This window comes from Chelon labrosus (genome assembly GCF_963514085.1).
Source record: "Chelon labrosus genome assembly, chromosome: 13".
NCBI classification, from domain to species: domain Eukaryota; kingdom Metazoa; phylum Chordata; class Actinopteri; order Mugiliformes; family Mugilidae; genus Chelon; species Chelon labrosus.
The window spans coordinates 25,669,528-25,683,561 of NC_140346.1; the positions used below are offsets into that span (position 1 = coordinate 25,669,528).

The 14,034-nt window shown below is 41.0% G+C and overlaps 1 protein-coding gene across 1 annotated transcript; it reads right to left on the reverse strand.

Moving 5' to 3' along the window:
• Positions 1-2,025, reverse strand: LOC311498416 (Golgi-associated plant pathogenesis-related protein 1-like). Its single transcript, XM_084558991.1, has 6 exons — positions 1,958-2,025; positions 1,780-1,806; positions 1,466-1,675; positions 1,251-1,328; positions 872-1,021; positions 1-225 (listed from the first exon to the last, which is right to left on the reverse strand). The coding sequence occupies exons 2-6, from the start codon at positions 1,784-1,786 to the stop codon at positions 221-223; spliced, it is 450 nt and encodes a 149-aa protein (XP_084415117.1). The 5' UTR covers positions 1,787-1,806; positions 1,958-2,025; the 3' UTR covers positions 1-220.
• Between the last annotated feature and the right edge of the window lie 12,009 nt (positions 2,026-14,034).

A 14,034-nucleotide genomic window follows, 5' to 3' on the forward strand; every position in this document is an offset into this window, starting at 1 on the left:
TTGCACCAGACAATTTGATAAAATACAACGGTTTATTTTATTTATTGTTTTCTTTCTACATGTTTACATCTTAAAATGTTTAACAAAAACGTGTGTGGCAGTTGCAGGGAGATCCAGGTCATCTATAGGAGTGTACAGGTTTTCCTTTCTTTTTCAGCTGCTGTACTGGAGGTGTTGCCTGACGAGCCCGCTCCTCCTCCAGCTGTAAAATGCACAGCTTTTACGCTGGAGAGTGCAAGTAAATGTTAGTGGTGAGGCATGCAAGTGTTAATCAAACAACCCTTGTTTTTGTTTTTTACTTCCTGTCAACCTGCACCAGACAAAAATATGTATGTGACGGAAATGAATACAATCCTGATAGCTGACTAAAATTAAAGACAGAATTAAAGACTTGTCCTCAACCGCTAAGCCTAGCCCATGACAGTCAGCTTGTTTTTGTGACTTCAAGTTTAAAAAGGAGACACACTTCCCCTCACCAGTCACTGCATGCCCCTCAAGAGAATAAGTTATGTGTACAAAGAGACAGGATCCAAGACACACACATTAGTTAACACAAACAGGTTTTTTTTCCTGTGAACCGTAAAACACAGTCCAAAACCAAAACAACCAAAGCTTGCAATCTGCAACACTATTATATTCATATCATTGAGTAATCTGCTGGCAAGCAAGTGGTGTAGGTCAAAGTAGGACAAACTATTTACAAGTTTTACCAATAAAGTACATTTTAGGATTATTACGGGTCACTCACAAGTAAAATCACTGTATTTCAAGGATGTAAGCTGCATAATTATAAGCAGAAAAAAGTCATATCCAAGTAACCTCTGACTCATAAAATAAGTTAATTTGAACAGGTTAGTTTATAATATATTACCTTTCGGGAGGACATTTTTCTCAAAGTACCCTTCATTGCTGATGTTGCCTGCTGGACGGTACTGCCCAACTACGAAGACTGTTTTGCCATCAGTTGCCAGGCCCACACCCAGTTCGGTGGAGCCTTTCCACACCACCTGAGTAAAATGACCTGAAGGATGCAGCACAGTAGAATAGTTAGGCCGTAATGCGCAGTGAAAAATAAAAGAAGCTCAGCTGTAGAAACTAAATCATGAAGCTGATTTTAACCTTCACACATAATGAGACAATGTGACCCCACCCAAACACGGCTTGATCTTTAAGTGATGAATAGTTTGGAAGAAATTTTTTCATTCATTTTCACATTTCACATCTGAGAGGAATTCAGCGTTATGTTTTACCAGTGCCTGACTGGAATCCAGGGTTTCTCCAGCTGTACTTCTCAATCTCACTGTACCAGCTGTCTACAGGTTCTTTTCCTAAAACATAAAAACAGAAGGCTGGATTAAGAAAGAGTATGTTTCATTGCTTGGAAACTTAATTACAAGCAGAGGTGTTCTTGTTTTAAAATGTGATGCTGAAACACATAAACCTGACAGGTTAAATCAGTACACACCTGTTGGATTAACGCCCCTAGAGCTGGATTTATAGAAGACATTCTCTCCGTCATCAGTCTGACTGTGGCCCAAGGTATTTTTTGCGAGACAGTGATCTGCCCATTTCTGAGCTGCAGCACTAAGCTCCGAGTTCATGGTCAGAGGTGGGGTACTATGCAAAGCCCTGTAGGCATTGTGGGCATCCAGAAACTCCTTCTGAAAGCTTGCACCTGCAAAAGCAACATGATGAGGCGTGGGCGTATTCAGGATGAATATTGCAAATATAAATGATGGTAATGTCTGTTTTGAAAAATAAGACACTTGACGTACTTACTTGCCATAGCTGCTGCAGTTTAGAAGGCTGAAAATGAATAAGAACAGAGTTATATGGAAGCAGCAAAAATGATTACAAATAATCTGAAAAAGGAATAATCAAGTTGTTCATGCTTACTGCCAGAGTGTATTTGGCAGTAGTCACAGAAATACCCTCTTGCAGTAATCTCAGCACTCACCTGGTTCAGAGTGTTTGTTAAGGTGAGGAGGAATGTCCTGTGAAGACAGTGTTTCTGTCGTCTCAGAGCTCATATTTATGTAGAGAAGCTGGACCTCTCCCTCCCCATGCTCATGAGTAGGAGGAGACAGACATTCAGCTCTAGCCAGTAATCTTTGCCACTTGTTGTTCTTCAACATGACTCACAGTGCACAGCGGTGTTGTTTAAAGGATGCCCCACAACCTACCCACACAGAACATTTCATTCAGTGTCATCTTTTGTGTAAGGTAATTAAGCTCAATACAGTGGGGTTTTTTTAGGGTTCCTTGGTAATACTTTAGACAGGTGCAGCACTTAGTCCAAATCTGGGCAAGTACAAGAATTAACCACGCAATTAAGGAGCTGTCATTATAGGTTTTGCAAATGAAAACAGAAGTAAAATGATTGAAGACTTGTCAGTGTACCGTCAAACCGGCTGTGGTAATGTCTTCTTTTGCATAGTGCAGATTACTTCCTAACAGCCACAGCATACCGTTGCCAGCGGTTTAAACATGTTGAGGCCAGAATTAAACACAGACAAACAGGAGACTACAAGCGCAGATGGGTCTCATTAGCTCCCAATAAAACACTTTATTTCTGTTCCTTTAATGCATGCTCACTGTATGTTTTCCACAAAGCCAGTAAACTACATCCTACGCCCAGCGGCTTGACTTTGCACTCTCTCTCTTGTGATCCTTCAGCTCACCGAAATGCAAAATGAAAAGATAAAAGAATTTCCCTAACAACTTGGTCCCTCGAGCCGGATACCAACAGCCTTTCCTCCTTCCAGGTTTTGGGGAGCAACACTGTGCACGGAGGAGTCTGGGACTCCTACAGAAAGACCTCCAACTGAATTGTTGTGTAAAGACACCTGCTGGGAGGAGGAAAAGTGACGGGATCCTAAAGAGAACACAGCTAGTTCTGTTTAAAAGGTTAAGTGTAAGATAAAGCGGTGATGATATATAGGCCACTATATTGCGGACTTGATAAAAGAATAATCAGAGAAACGCAGCCACATTTGACTAAGTAAAACAAGGACCAGGAACAGTCCATAGTCTGTGTGAGAAGACTACAGGAATGAATAACTCCGTCCAGGACGTCAAAGATAAGAGAGAGAGAAAGGCCTAGAAATAAAAATAAAGCAAAAGAAAAATACAAAAACATCAAAAGGGAAAGGTCCCACAGATAAGGCACCGACGCACCCAGTCTATGTCGTGTTTTCGGAAAAGTACACGCTTGAGACATGTCTTGACTAACGTGGAATTTTATCTATTATTCGCCAGCCCGCTGTACTGAGTGAAACTTACTTAAATAAAATAAAGTAAAAAAAAAAAGAATATATAGAAAAATAGAAAAACAACAAAAAACTAAAAATAAACAGTGAAATAAATAAAAAAAAATAGATAAAAAGGAGAGGTTAGTTGGCTTGGTTATGGTGTCTTTTGGTGAAGGACACGGAGAGGGGCAACCTAACAGTGATAACAGAAGTGGTTGGACCAGTTGCTCTGGTGAACTCCATACAAACTGGTTGGCTATAACCGAGACAAAATAAAATAAGATCAAAGCAGATAAAATGAGAAGATGCGGAACTCATGTTGTTAAAGCTAAAACAGAAGAATTAGACGAAGATGTAAAATTCATGAGACAGACATGACAAGAATGTTAAGCACTGGAAGAAATGGGAAAGGAAGTATGGATTTGCAGGGAAGTTAAGTACCAGAATGTGCTAAATTAGTTCAGGCAATAGAGAACCCTAACCCTAACCCTAGACGTAAGGAAATCTGTAACACCCACAATGGGGTGACTCCACCTGCAAACCACGACCAGGACATCCCCTCAGAACAACAGCTTAAGGGCCTGTCCACACAGAAACGCAAAAATGCAGAAACGCAGGAGTTTTGCATCGTTTTGGCCGATCGTCCACACGTATCCTGTAAACGCATAGCCCTAAAACGCACTTTTCTGAAAACGGGTCCCAGGGTGGAGAAATTCGCAAACGCACCTCTTGCATTTCTGTGTAGACAGACAGAAACGGAGAAAACGATGATGTCATCGCCACACCCCCGAGCAGCCTTCCACCTCCCGCGAGACGTCTCTCAACAACAATGGCGGACTACATGCTAGTTTTCCTGCTGGAGAAGATATTGAGCCTATTAAGGTTACTAGGGCAAAATATCATGCTCCTGTGCCACCACGCTGAGCAAAAAAGGCGATTTGTAAACAGCGCTCAAGATTTGTGCGCATGCTCCGCCTCTTCCTCTCCATTTTTGGTGAATTTCTGAAACTAAAACAGCGCCACCTATAGGCCTGGAATATGAAGTAGTGTTTTCGGTCGTGCTGAAACGGATCTGTGTGGGCGCGGATATTTCTTGAAACGATGCCATCGAAAACGGAGAGGGAAAAGATCGTTTTCATACGTGTGGACTTGGCCTAAGAATACTTTCCTGAAAGGCTGCCTGCCTCTGATAAGCAGCTTTATCACTAAACACTACAACTAAAAAAAACATTGTGCTTAGTTGTGCTTAGTTGTGCACAGTCTGCAGGATTAGTGGAAAGACATAATGGCAAAGCTGAAAAAGACCATTGAAGAAATTGGAAAGAACTGGTTATACTGTTTGCCCCTGGTAATACTGAATAGTCCATAGTCTGTGTGAGAAGACTACAGGAATAAGTAACTCTGTCCAGGACGTCAAAGATAAGAAAGAGAGAAAGGCCTAGAAATAAAAATAAAGTAAAAGAAAAATCGAAAAACAACTAAAGGGAAAGGTCACACAGATAAGGCACCGACGCACCCAGTCTATGTCGTGTTTTCGGAAAAGAATATGTGCGTGAGACATCTCTTGACTAACGTGGAACTTTATTTATTATTCGCCAGCCCGCTGTACTGAGTGAAACTTACTCTCCTCTGTAAAAAACTGTGTAAAAGTGTATGTAACCTTACTATTGGCAGTCGATTCTGCACTTGCTATAGCGCATGTGTCGACTCCTTGCTGCAAGTGAAACAATACTCCAGTGACTCTGTAGTTCTTGATAAAAGAATTTCCCTAACAAACACACTCAGGGTACAGGGAAGTCAGCCACCCAAAACAAGCATCACACTCTGCGGTTAATTCCAGTTCAAAGCATGACAAAACATCTGCTCCCCGTCAGTTGGAATGGGGAAGTTTTGAATCTCTAAATAAAATATTGTGCCATAATTCCTCAGGCAGAACATGCTCAAATATGCTAAAGGTAACCTTGCATGCTGATGCCCTAATAAATTTCAGCGCCATCATTGCACCTTTACACCTGTCCACATAACGCTCAGTCATGTGAATGAAAGCTGTCTTGAGCAATCAACAGCATGGTCCAGTGGTAAATGTTGCACAACGTTTTTTAAGGATATTGCAGTAAATCATCTCCATAATCCATTATAGGCACATTTTATAATGGATTATGGATGTGATATTTATTTTTACCAGAAAAGAAAAGGAAGCTCTTTGATGTCACCTTCGGTCGTGGTACTTCCTTGTGTGATGCTTTACTTATATTCCTGAAACTTGCGGGCAATGAAGCCTGCATGTAAACCTGTAAGGACTCTTCATAGTCTCTACTTGAAAGACAACTAGACTATCTGTTTTGCATATAAGAGCAGCCAGTTTTGGCATGTCTCTGAGTGGTTTAAATGTTACGCAAAATGTATGTCTATAAGTAGAGGATGCAATGCACAGACTCCTTTGTAGAAACAGGTACCCATTCATTATGAGCAAGGTTGTAAAACCGAGGAAGGAGCAAGCTTTAAACTCAGGCGACAGACTCAAGGGAGTGATTTTCACAGTACATGTGCACAGTGATGATAGTTGCAGGTGGCGTTGCACAATATTGCTCCTACTGTCTATAATTTGACAGAGCTTGTGTCTTTCACAGCTTTCCTTCTCCTGTAACTGTCTCGAAACTTCAACGAAACTCAACTATAACGTTCATTGTTTGTCATCTACGCTGGACCTCGCCCATTGCTGTCACAGGCGTAAAAGAGTTCTTAAACCACGGTCCTAATTTTACTCCATTTTCTGATCAGGCAAGTAATTACATGCTGACACATGCCGTTCATATTCTGTTGAGTGGCACCCATTTTTTTATGGCGTTCACATATTAAATTTAGTGGCTTGATTAACTGACAGGAGGTGTATCCACAACAGCTCATTTGTGGTGTAATGGTAGACGTACTTTGTTTTGGTTTATCTTTGTGCCTTTGCCAAGAGTAAATCGTACAGTTTGCCAACAAAGCCGAATTCTTTTACATCTCACACAGGCATTCGTGGTCCCTGGAGGTTGAATCACACTTTTTTTTATGTGTTTGTTTGTTTTTTTGAAGCCTTGACTTTACTTTGGTTTATTTTTTTAATGTTCTTCATGTCAGACCTAACCAGTAAATGTCAACATGCTGAGATGGCGTAATGGTACTGAAGCGATTAATAAAAACAAGGTAATACAAGAGGTTGCAGAAGAAACACAAGGTAATTATACAGTTCATTTTTGTTTTTAGCTCTGGTTGCTTTCATTTTTTGTTCTCATGTTATCTCGAAGAAGGTTCTCCCTGGTATGAATTGTTTTTTTTTTGTTTTTTTTTGGATTATCACTTATCACACAGATTCCTTGTATAGGTGGTATAAAGGTTGTATATTAACAAGGCGGAAGCCGACATGCTGTTCATTGCTTTTACAGAGCCTTCTCCGAACCACGCGCGCTGCACCTTGGCCTTGTCAGGTTACAGCGGACATAGATCATGAACATAGTTACTATGCAACGAACAGGTGGTAAATCAATACACCTCAGGCATCCCTTTTCATGCAGGTGAGCAACCCTCATGCCACCACTAAACAATCAGACAGGAAAGAAACTTCAGTGGAAGTGACAGTTGGCAAACACAGAGTAATACATACAGTACTTCTCGTGAGTAGTCCGACTCGACCGGTCGAGTCGGACTACTCAACAGTTCCTAAACCAATTCAGAGGACAGCCAAGGCAGTTTGATTTGTTTAATAATTTCACCTTTATCTCATGGGCAATGCAATGATAGAGCACATCATCTGAGACACATGCCCTGCAGAAAATATTATAGTAGAACTCTAGGAAATTAGGTTGTGTAATGTCCTGCTTGCTTATTTTCGCTTACTGCTGCTCTAGATGGGGAGTAACTGGAGACTGACTGAAGCTTTTTTTTTTTTTTTTGCAATGAGATAATGTGATTGGATCACGACAAGACAAACCAAAAGTGTCAAGACAGTGTGTTTTTGTTTTGAACATATAAACGTTTCCTCAGAAGAGCTTCTGCAGATGCCATTGATACGGAGAAAGTTACAGTCTGTGTTCAGTCAGTAGACCACCCATACAGCCACGACAGAATAAAAACAGAAACAGACAACCACAAAGAATCAAACAAGTTTTTCTCTTAGTCTGCAAAAAAAAATAAAAAAAAATAGCCTATCTAAGTGTTTACCAACTTTTGTTCAAAGTTTCCTAGCTTCAGCATTTAGAAGCTCGATCCTTATCACTACACTCATGTATCCCATTTCTAAGACAAGACACTTTAGTCCATTCATTCTCAGACAAAGAAATATTTCTGTTTGTGAATCTCTGAGGCAGGTGAGTAGCTCTTCCCAGAAAGGCTGAAAGGGAAAAAACACAAAATGTGGTGAAACTGGATACATACGGAGCCTGGATTTCAGGATATCATTTGGTTTTAAAAAACGATAAAGACGTCAGTGTTCTTTTAAAGGGAATTGATCATGGGTGGTGAGAAAAACCATAGATCATGTTTTCCAACAATATTTATTTGCTCATTTATTTATTCATCAGAAAACGTGATAAAACACTTCAACTTGCATATCATTTGCTGAGCGTGAGAGATCTGATATCGCTGGTGTGACAACATTACCTCATGAAACTACATTATCAACACTCAGCATCCATAAAATGCGTTTTATAGAAATGCGTTACGCTCCTACCAAAGTTGATGTGCGCCTTCACACAGCCAAACATGAGAAGGTTATGGTGGACAGATAAACAAACAATGTGAACTGTAACTCGATGCTAACTGAAGTTGTGTTTTTCCTGAAGAGTAGTTAAAGAAATATGCGATGTGGTGAATGATAGTCAACAGACCTGTTGTATGAGTGGGATCATGCCAAGATAAGAAAAGAGAGAATACAAAATGAAAGCATATTATAGTAATGATTAAAGTGTACTGTGTAATTACCTTGTTCTTTGCCCCAACCAGGTGAATTACCAGGTGTCTTTGAAGTCGCAGGCTATATTTAGTTGTCCCTTTTTGCTTTTGTAATTGCATATTACGTGATATTTGATAACATTTAAAACAGAATCTGAATGAGGTACATTTTCAAGATTAAGGTTCTGGTGCATGTTCTCCCTGTGTCTGCGTGGGTTCTCTCCAGGTACTCCAGCTTCCTCCCACCGTCCAAAGACATGCTCATTAGGTTCATTGGTGATTCTAAAATGGCCGTAGGTGTGAGTGTGAATGGTTGTCTGTCTCTCTGTGTTAGCCCTGTGATAGACTGGAGACCTGTCCAGGGTGTACCCCGCCTCTCACCCAATGACAGCTGGGACAGGCTCCAGCCCACCCACGCAAACCTCCACAGGACAAGCAGTTGCAGAAAATGAAAGAATGAATGTTCAAGATTCAAGAATGTGGCATGCGACCTGCATGTCGGTTATTATTATTATTCTGACTTTGTAAGAGTTGGAGGTAAAGATCCCTCAGTCAGTAAGTGTCACCTTGTGCTGTGTAGCTTTCTAAATCAGGAAAAACTGTTTCCAGCGAAGCCCGCGGTTCCAGACACATAAAATTCTTTGGTATTCAGACTGACCGGTTTTACATGGCCCCTTTTCCTGAACACAGCATGACAAAGATGACAGGTTTTCCCTTATTTTCTAATGAATGTAGTCTGTCTGTCTGTCAGGAAGTCAAATGAGGGAACTAACTAAGTAAACATTAAACACATAATTCTACCGAACAGCAGGTGAGTTCTCTTACTGTAAATGTGCATACGACATTCATTGCTTGATACCTTTTTACCGTAGCAACTACAGACATGTACCACATAGTTTGATATTTGGCAATTAAAACTAATAAAAGAGAAAATGCTTTTTATCTCTTATTTACATTACCTTCTTATCAAATAGTGCACATGTGCAGAGCATGAGAGAAAGAAATCATGTATTGTGTATTAGTCCATCTGTCAGTTACCAAACTGTGGACTTTTTGTTTTTCAGATGTGGTTTAATAACCCAACAGGAGAAGTATGGTGCATAGCAGTGATCAGGTATCAGAAACCATCTTCATCTTCTGTAACCGCCTGTCCTGTGAAGGGCCACAGAGGGCCTGGAGCCTATCCCAGCTGTCATCGGGCGAGAGGCGGGGTACACCCTGGACAGGTCTCCAGTCTATCACAGGGCTAACATAGAGAGACAGACAACCATTCACACTCACACCTACGGCCAATTTAGAATCACCAATGAACCTAATGAGCATGTCTTTGGACAGGAAGTCAGAGTACCTGGAGAGAACCCACGCAGAGAACGTGCAAAACTCCACACAGAAAGAGCCAAAAAGTACCCAACGATTTTTACTTTGTTTTTACTCTTTAATGTGCAGGGTTTACTGTACATCACTGTAGAAAAGAATTTGACCCCATCCCGATAAAGCAAAGGCATTTGTCCTCTTAATGCTTCATCCAAACTACCAAGCTGCAGTGATAACTGGTTGCACCTGGACCAGACACAGCCAGATAGATAGATAGATAGATAGATAGGTTTTATTCGTCACATGCACAGTTATACATAGTACAATGCACAGTGAAATTCTTGTACCTGCAGCCAGTAGTAAAAAAATATAAGTACTACAGTAAAACAGTAGTTTACACACAAGGTAAGCAATATACACCGAGAGAAATAGAATAAAATATAGACTGTAAGACTCAAGTGTAAACTTAGAGGGGGGGTAGTTGTACATACATTTACAGTATTTAGCAGCTACATGAATAAAGTGCAGTGGTGCAGTGGTATTTAAGTCCGGTTAAGGCTCAGAGTTGAGAAGGCGGATGGCATGTGGATAGAAACTCTTCTTCAGCCTCTCAGTCTTCGTCCTCAGGCATCTGAAACGCCGACCTGATGGCAGTAGGGAGAAGAGAGAGTGTCTGGGGTGACTGGGCTGTTTCAGGATCTTCTTGGCCCTTAACCTGCAACGTTTGGTGTAAATGTCCTGCAGGTTGGGGAGGGGGGTTCTGATGGTCCGCTCCGCTGAACGGACCACCCTGGTTCCCATCCAGGTGGTGATGCTCTCACACAAGATGCTCTCGATGGTGCAGGTGTAAAAGTTCCTGAGCACCTAGAGAGGGAGCTTAAAGTCTCTGAGGCGTCTGAGGAGGTAGAGACGCTGTCTGGCCTTCTTCACGATGGCGTTCAGATGATGAGTCCATGACAGGTCCTGTGAGATGGTCACTCCCAGGTATCTGAAGGTGTCCACTCTTTCCACCTCAGAGCCACTGATAAGTGGATGGAAGTCCCTCTGCTGTTTCCTGCTGAAGTCCACAATCAGTTCCTTTGTTTTGCTGACGTTCAGCAGGAGGGGGTTCTCCCGGCACCAGTCCTTCAGGTGGGACACCTCCCTCCTGTAGGGTGTCTCGTCGTCGTGGGAGATTCGTTCTACAACAGCGGTGTCGTCATACAGGCCTGATTACTGCCTGAACGGTTTAACCAACCCATTTCTTGTTGTCTTGTGTCGTTAATTTTAGTTTTTTGCTTTAATTTATTTTCCTGGTTTGACACTGGGTTGACCATTTGAACTGAGTGTATCCATTAGAAAGCATTTCAGGCTGCTAAAAGGCAATACACAAAGGAGGCACAGAGACAGTTTCTTCGAACTGAGACAACTGGCCAAAGTAAAACCATTTCTTTCTCTCCATCGCTTCGGGATTTTAATCACGACTCGTTTAGACTATTGCAATGCACTTGATGTTGGGCTTAGCCGTACGTCACTGTCTCAACTACAGCTGATTCAAAACGCTGCTGCTCGACTTTTAACTGGTACCAAAAAGCACATTACCCCAATTTTAGCGGAACTTCATTGGCTGCCTGTCCGTTTCAGGATTGATTTTAAAATTCTTTTATTTGTATTTAAATGTATTCATGGCATCGCTCGTCAGTATCTGTCTCTAGCCGTACGCTCTCTCACGCTCTCTCAGGTCGGCAGATCAGTCATTGTTGTCCCATTGCTGTCCCAAAGACAAAGAGGAAGATGACAGGTGGCCGCGCCTTTGCAGTTGCTCGCCCCAATCTGTGGAACAACTTGCCTGTGCACATCAGACAGACCAACTGTCTTCCTCATTTTAAATCCTCTCTTAAAACACATTCAGCATGAGATGTTGGTTCTTATTGTTTATATTGTTTGATTGGTTTTATGATTTTAATCTTGTTTCTAATTCTTCTAAGTGTTTTTATATTCTCATGTCTGTGTACGACGCTTTGGCCAAGGTTGTTGTTTTTAAAGTGCTTTATAAATAAAGATTGATTAATTGAATCCTATGTTGTGGTCCTGGGTTTCCAGTGCTGGTGCTGTTTGTTCTCTGTCCCTGCTCTCTCTCTCTCTCCCTCATTCGGCTCACCTGGGCAGGCAACTGGTGGTCGTGGCTTCACTCCAGTGCCAGATAATTCCGCATGTCATGGTTTGTGCCAGCTCTGTGGTTTCGTCTTGCGCCTTTAAGGATTAGTCTTTTGCTAACTTTGGATTTAACTCTTTTGTTTCCTACCTTCCATTGCCTCCCAGGGCAAGCCAGAGTCCTGCCCAAGCAACTGTTTTGAGTTTTTTTTTTCATCCATTCCTCCTGAAATTTACAGCGCCTTTTGTATTTTTTGTTCTGGGATTTATGACCCAGCCGTGTTTTGAGAATAAGCTCAGCTATGTCCCAATACAAGCAATAATAAACGATAAAAAATTGAGGGAACATCTTCAAGAGGAGTTAAATCCTTGGCTGGGGGTATCCTTAAATATATGGTTTGAGATTATATCAAAGAATAATCTGATTGAGCAGAGCAAGGTACTGCGATGGATTGCACATGATTCAGACTTCATACCAAACACAATAGATAGTAGATTCAGTAAATGGGAAGCGGGTCCAAAAATATTTTGGGAGCTTTTTAAAAAGAAGACCATTAAAAGCTTTCAGGATTTAAAAAATCAATTAGGCAATCAAGATTTATACAGATATTTACAGATGCGGCATTATATGGAGCAAAATATTAAAAAGTTCAATTTGGAGGAGCTAGAGTCTGGAATTATCAAATTATTCATTTCAGCTTATGACTCAGACCAGGGCAAGAAATTAATCACAAAATTATATAAAGAAATCGAAAGATTAAAGGGCAATAATACAACATATATAAAAGAAAAGTGGGGAAGAGAGGCAGGGAGGATGTTATCAGAGGAGGAATGGGTGATGGTAAATGAAGGACAGTGGAAAACAACATGCTCCCTCTCATGGAGAGAGTATGGCTGGAAGAACATTGTCCGATACTTTATTACACCAGCACAACAGAAATCTAGAGATACACACTGTTGGAGACTTTGTGGGGAGAATAAAGCCAATCATTTTCATATCTTTTGGGGATGTCCTTGTATTCTACCTTATTGGCAGGAGTTACAGAAGAGTATGGAAAAAATTCTGAAAGTGCAAATTCCATTTACATTTGAAGTATTATATTTGGGAAAAGAGAACCAGGTGATTACAGGGTCAGGAGAAAAATACATATTTCGAATAATGCTTGTGGCAGCTAAAAAAGCCATCACCAGAAATTGGCTAAAAACTGTTGCACCAAAAATTGAGGACTGGGTAGAGGTAATGCTTAATATTTATAGAATGGAGAAGCTGACTTTTTCAACTAGACTAAAAACAGAGATATTTAAAAATTACTGGGAAAACTGGGTTAATTTTGTGTCTCCATTGAGAGCAGACTTTGTGCAGTAAGGACACTGTATGGCAGATTACTGATCCCCTTGGTTCAGGCTACGAATTTGTTAATTGTTGTTCATATGTTTATTATGTTTACTCTCCACCAGGAGTAAAGGGACGATGTAAGAGAGATGTGAAAATAAGGACAGGAGTGAAAAAGTGTTTTTTTTTTTTCTTTTTTTTCTCCTTCCTTTTCAAACTTACTATACGGTAACTCTCTTTGAGATTATGTGTTTATCCTTGTATCTGCTCCCTGGTGGAGAAGTATAGGAATGTTTTATACTGTTGAAAAATTGTATATGTAAAATGCTGAATATTGATATGTGGAATCAATAAAAAAAAAAAACGTTAATTAAAAAAAAAAAAAAAAAAAAAAAAAAAGAGAATAAGCTCAGCTACACTGACTTTGACATACGGTGTTGTCTCCTGCTTTGGGGTCCGGCCTCCGGCTGGACACACCTTCACATCCTACACATGTTGCTCTACTTTAATTTGACTAGCTCTTCTCAGTGATGCAGGACACAGTGCTACATCTAGGGCCACAGATGCCATTGCCTCCCGAGTGTGCAACCAGGGGATGAGGGGAGGAAAACAAAAGAAAATGGTTCTCGGGAAAAGTAAAGCGACACAGAGACTGATAACTGTGTGTAAAATAATGATTCTTTATTCAAATTAACAATAATGGCAACTAAAAACACTGGTCACAAACTAAACACAGCAGATAGGACAAACTAAAAGCGCCGCCACTCTGCAGGGGAAAAAAAAAAAAAAGCACAGGAAAATCCAAGAGACAAAACAAACCAAAAACACTCCCACACCTGGGAGGAAACACCAAGAAAGATTAACAATGTCTTTTCCACAGAAAAGATTAGCTAGTACTTCACCGTTAATACGATCACCAACAGACAAAGCCAAGCCTCACGCCTCCTCCACCACCACCACCTCTCCTCCGCCTCACCTCTCCTCCACTCTTTAACCAAGATCAGCTGATTACCTGAGTGGTCAGAGCAGGGGCGATCACCTGGAGGAGGAGAGTGGGAGACAGAGACACAA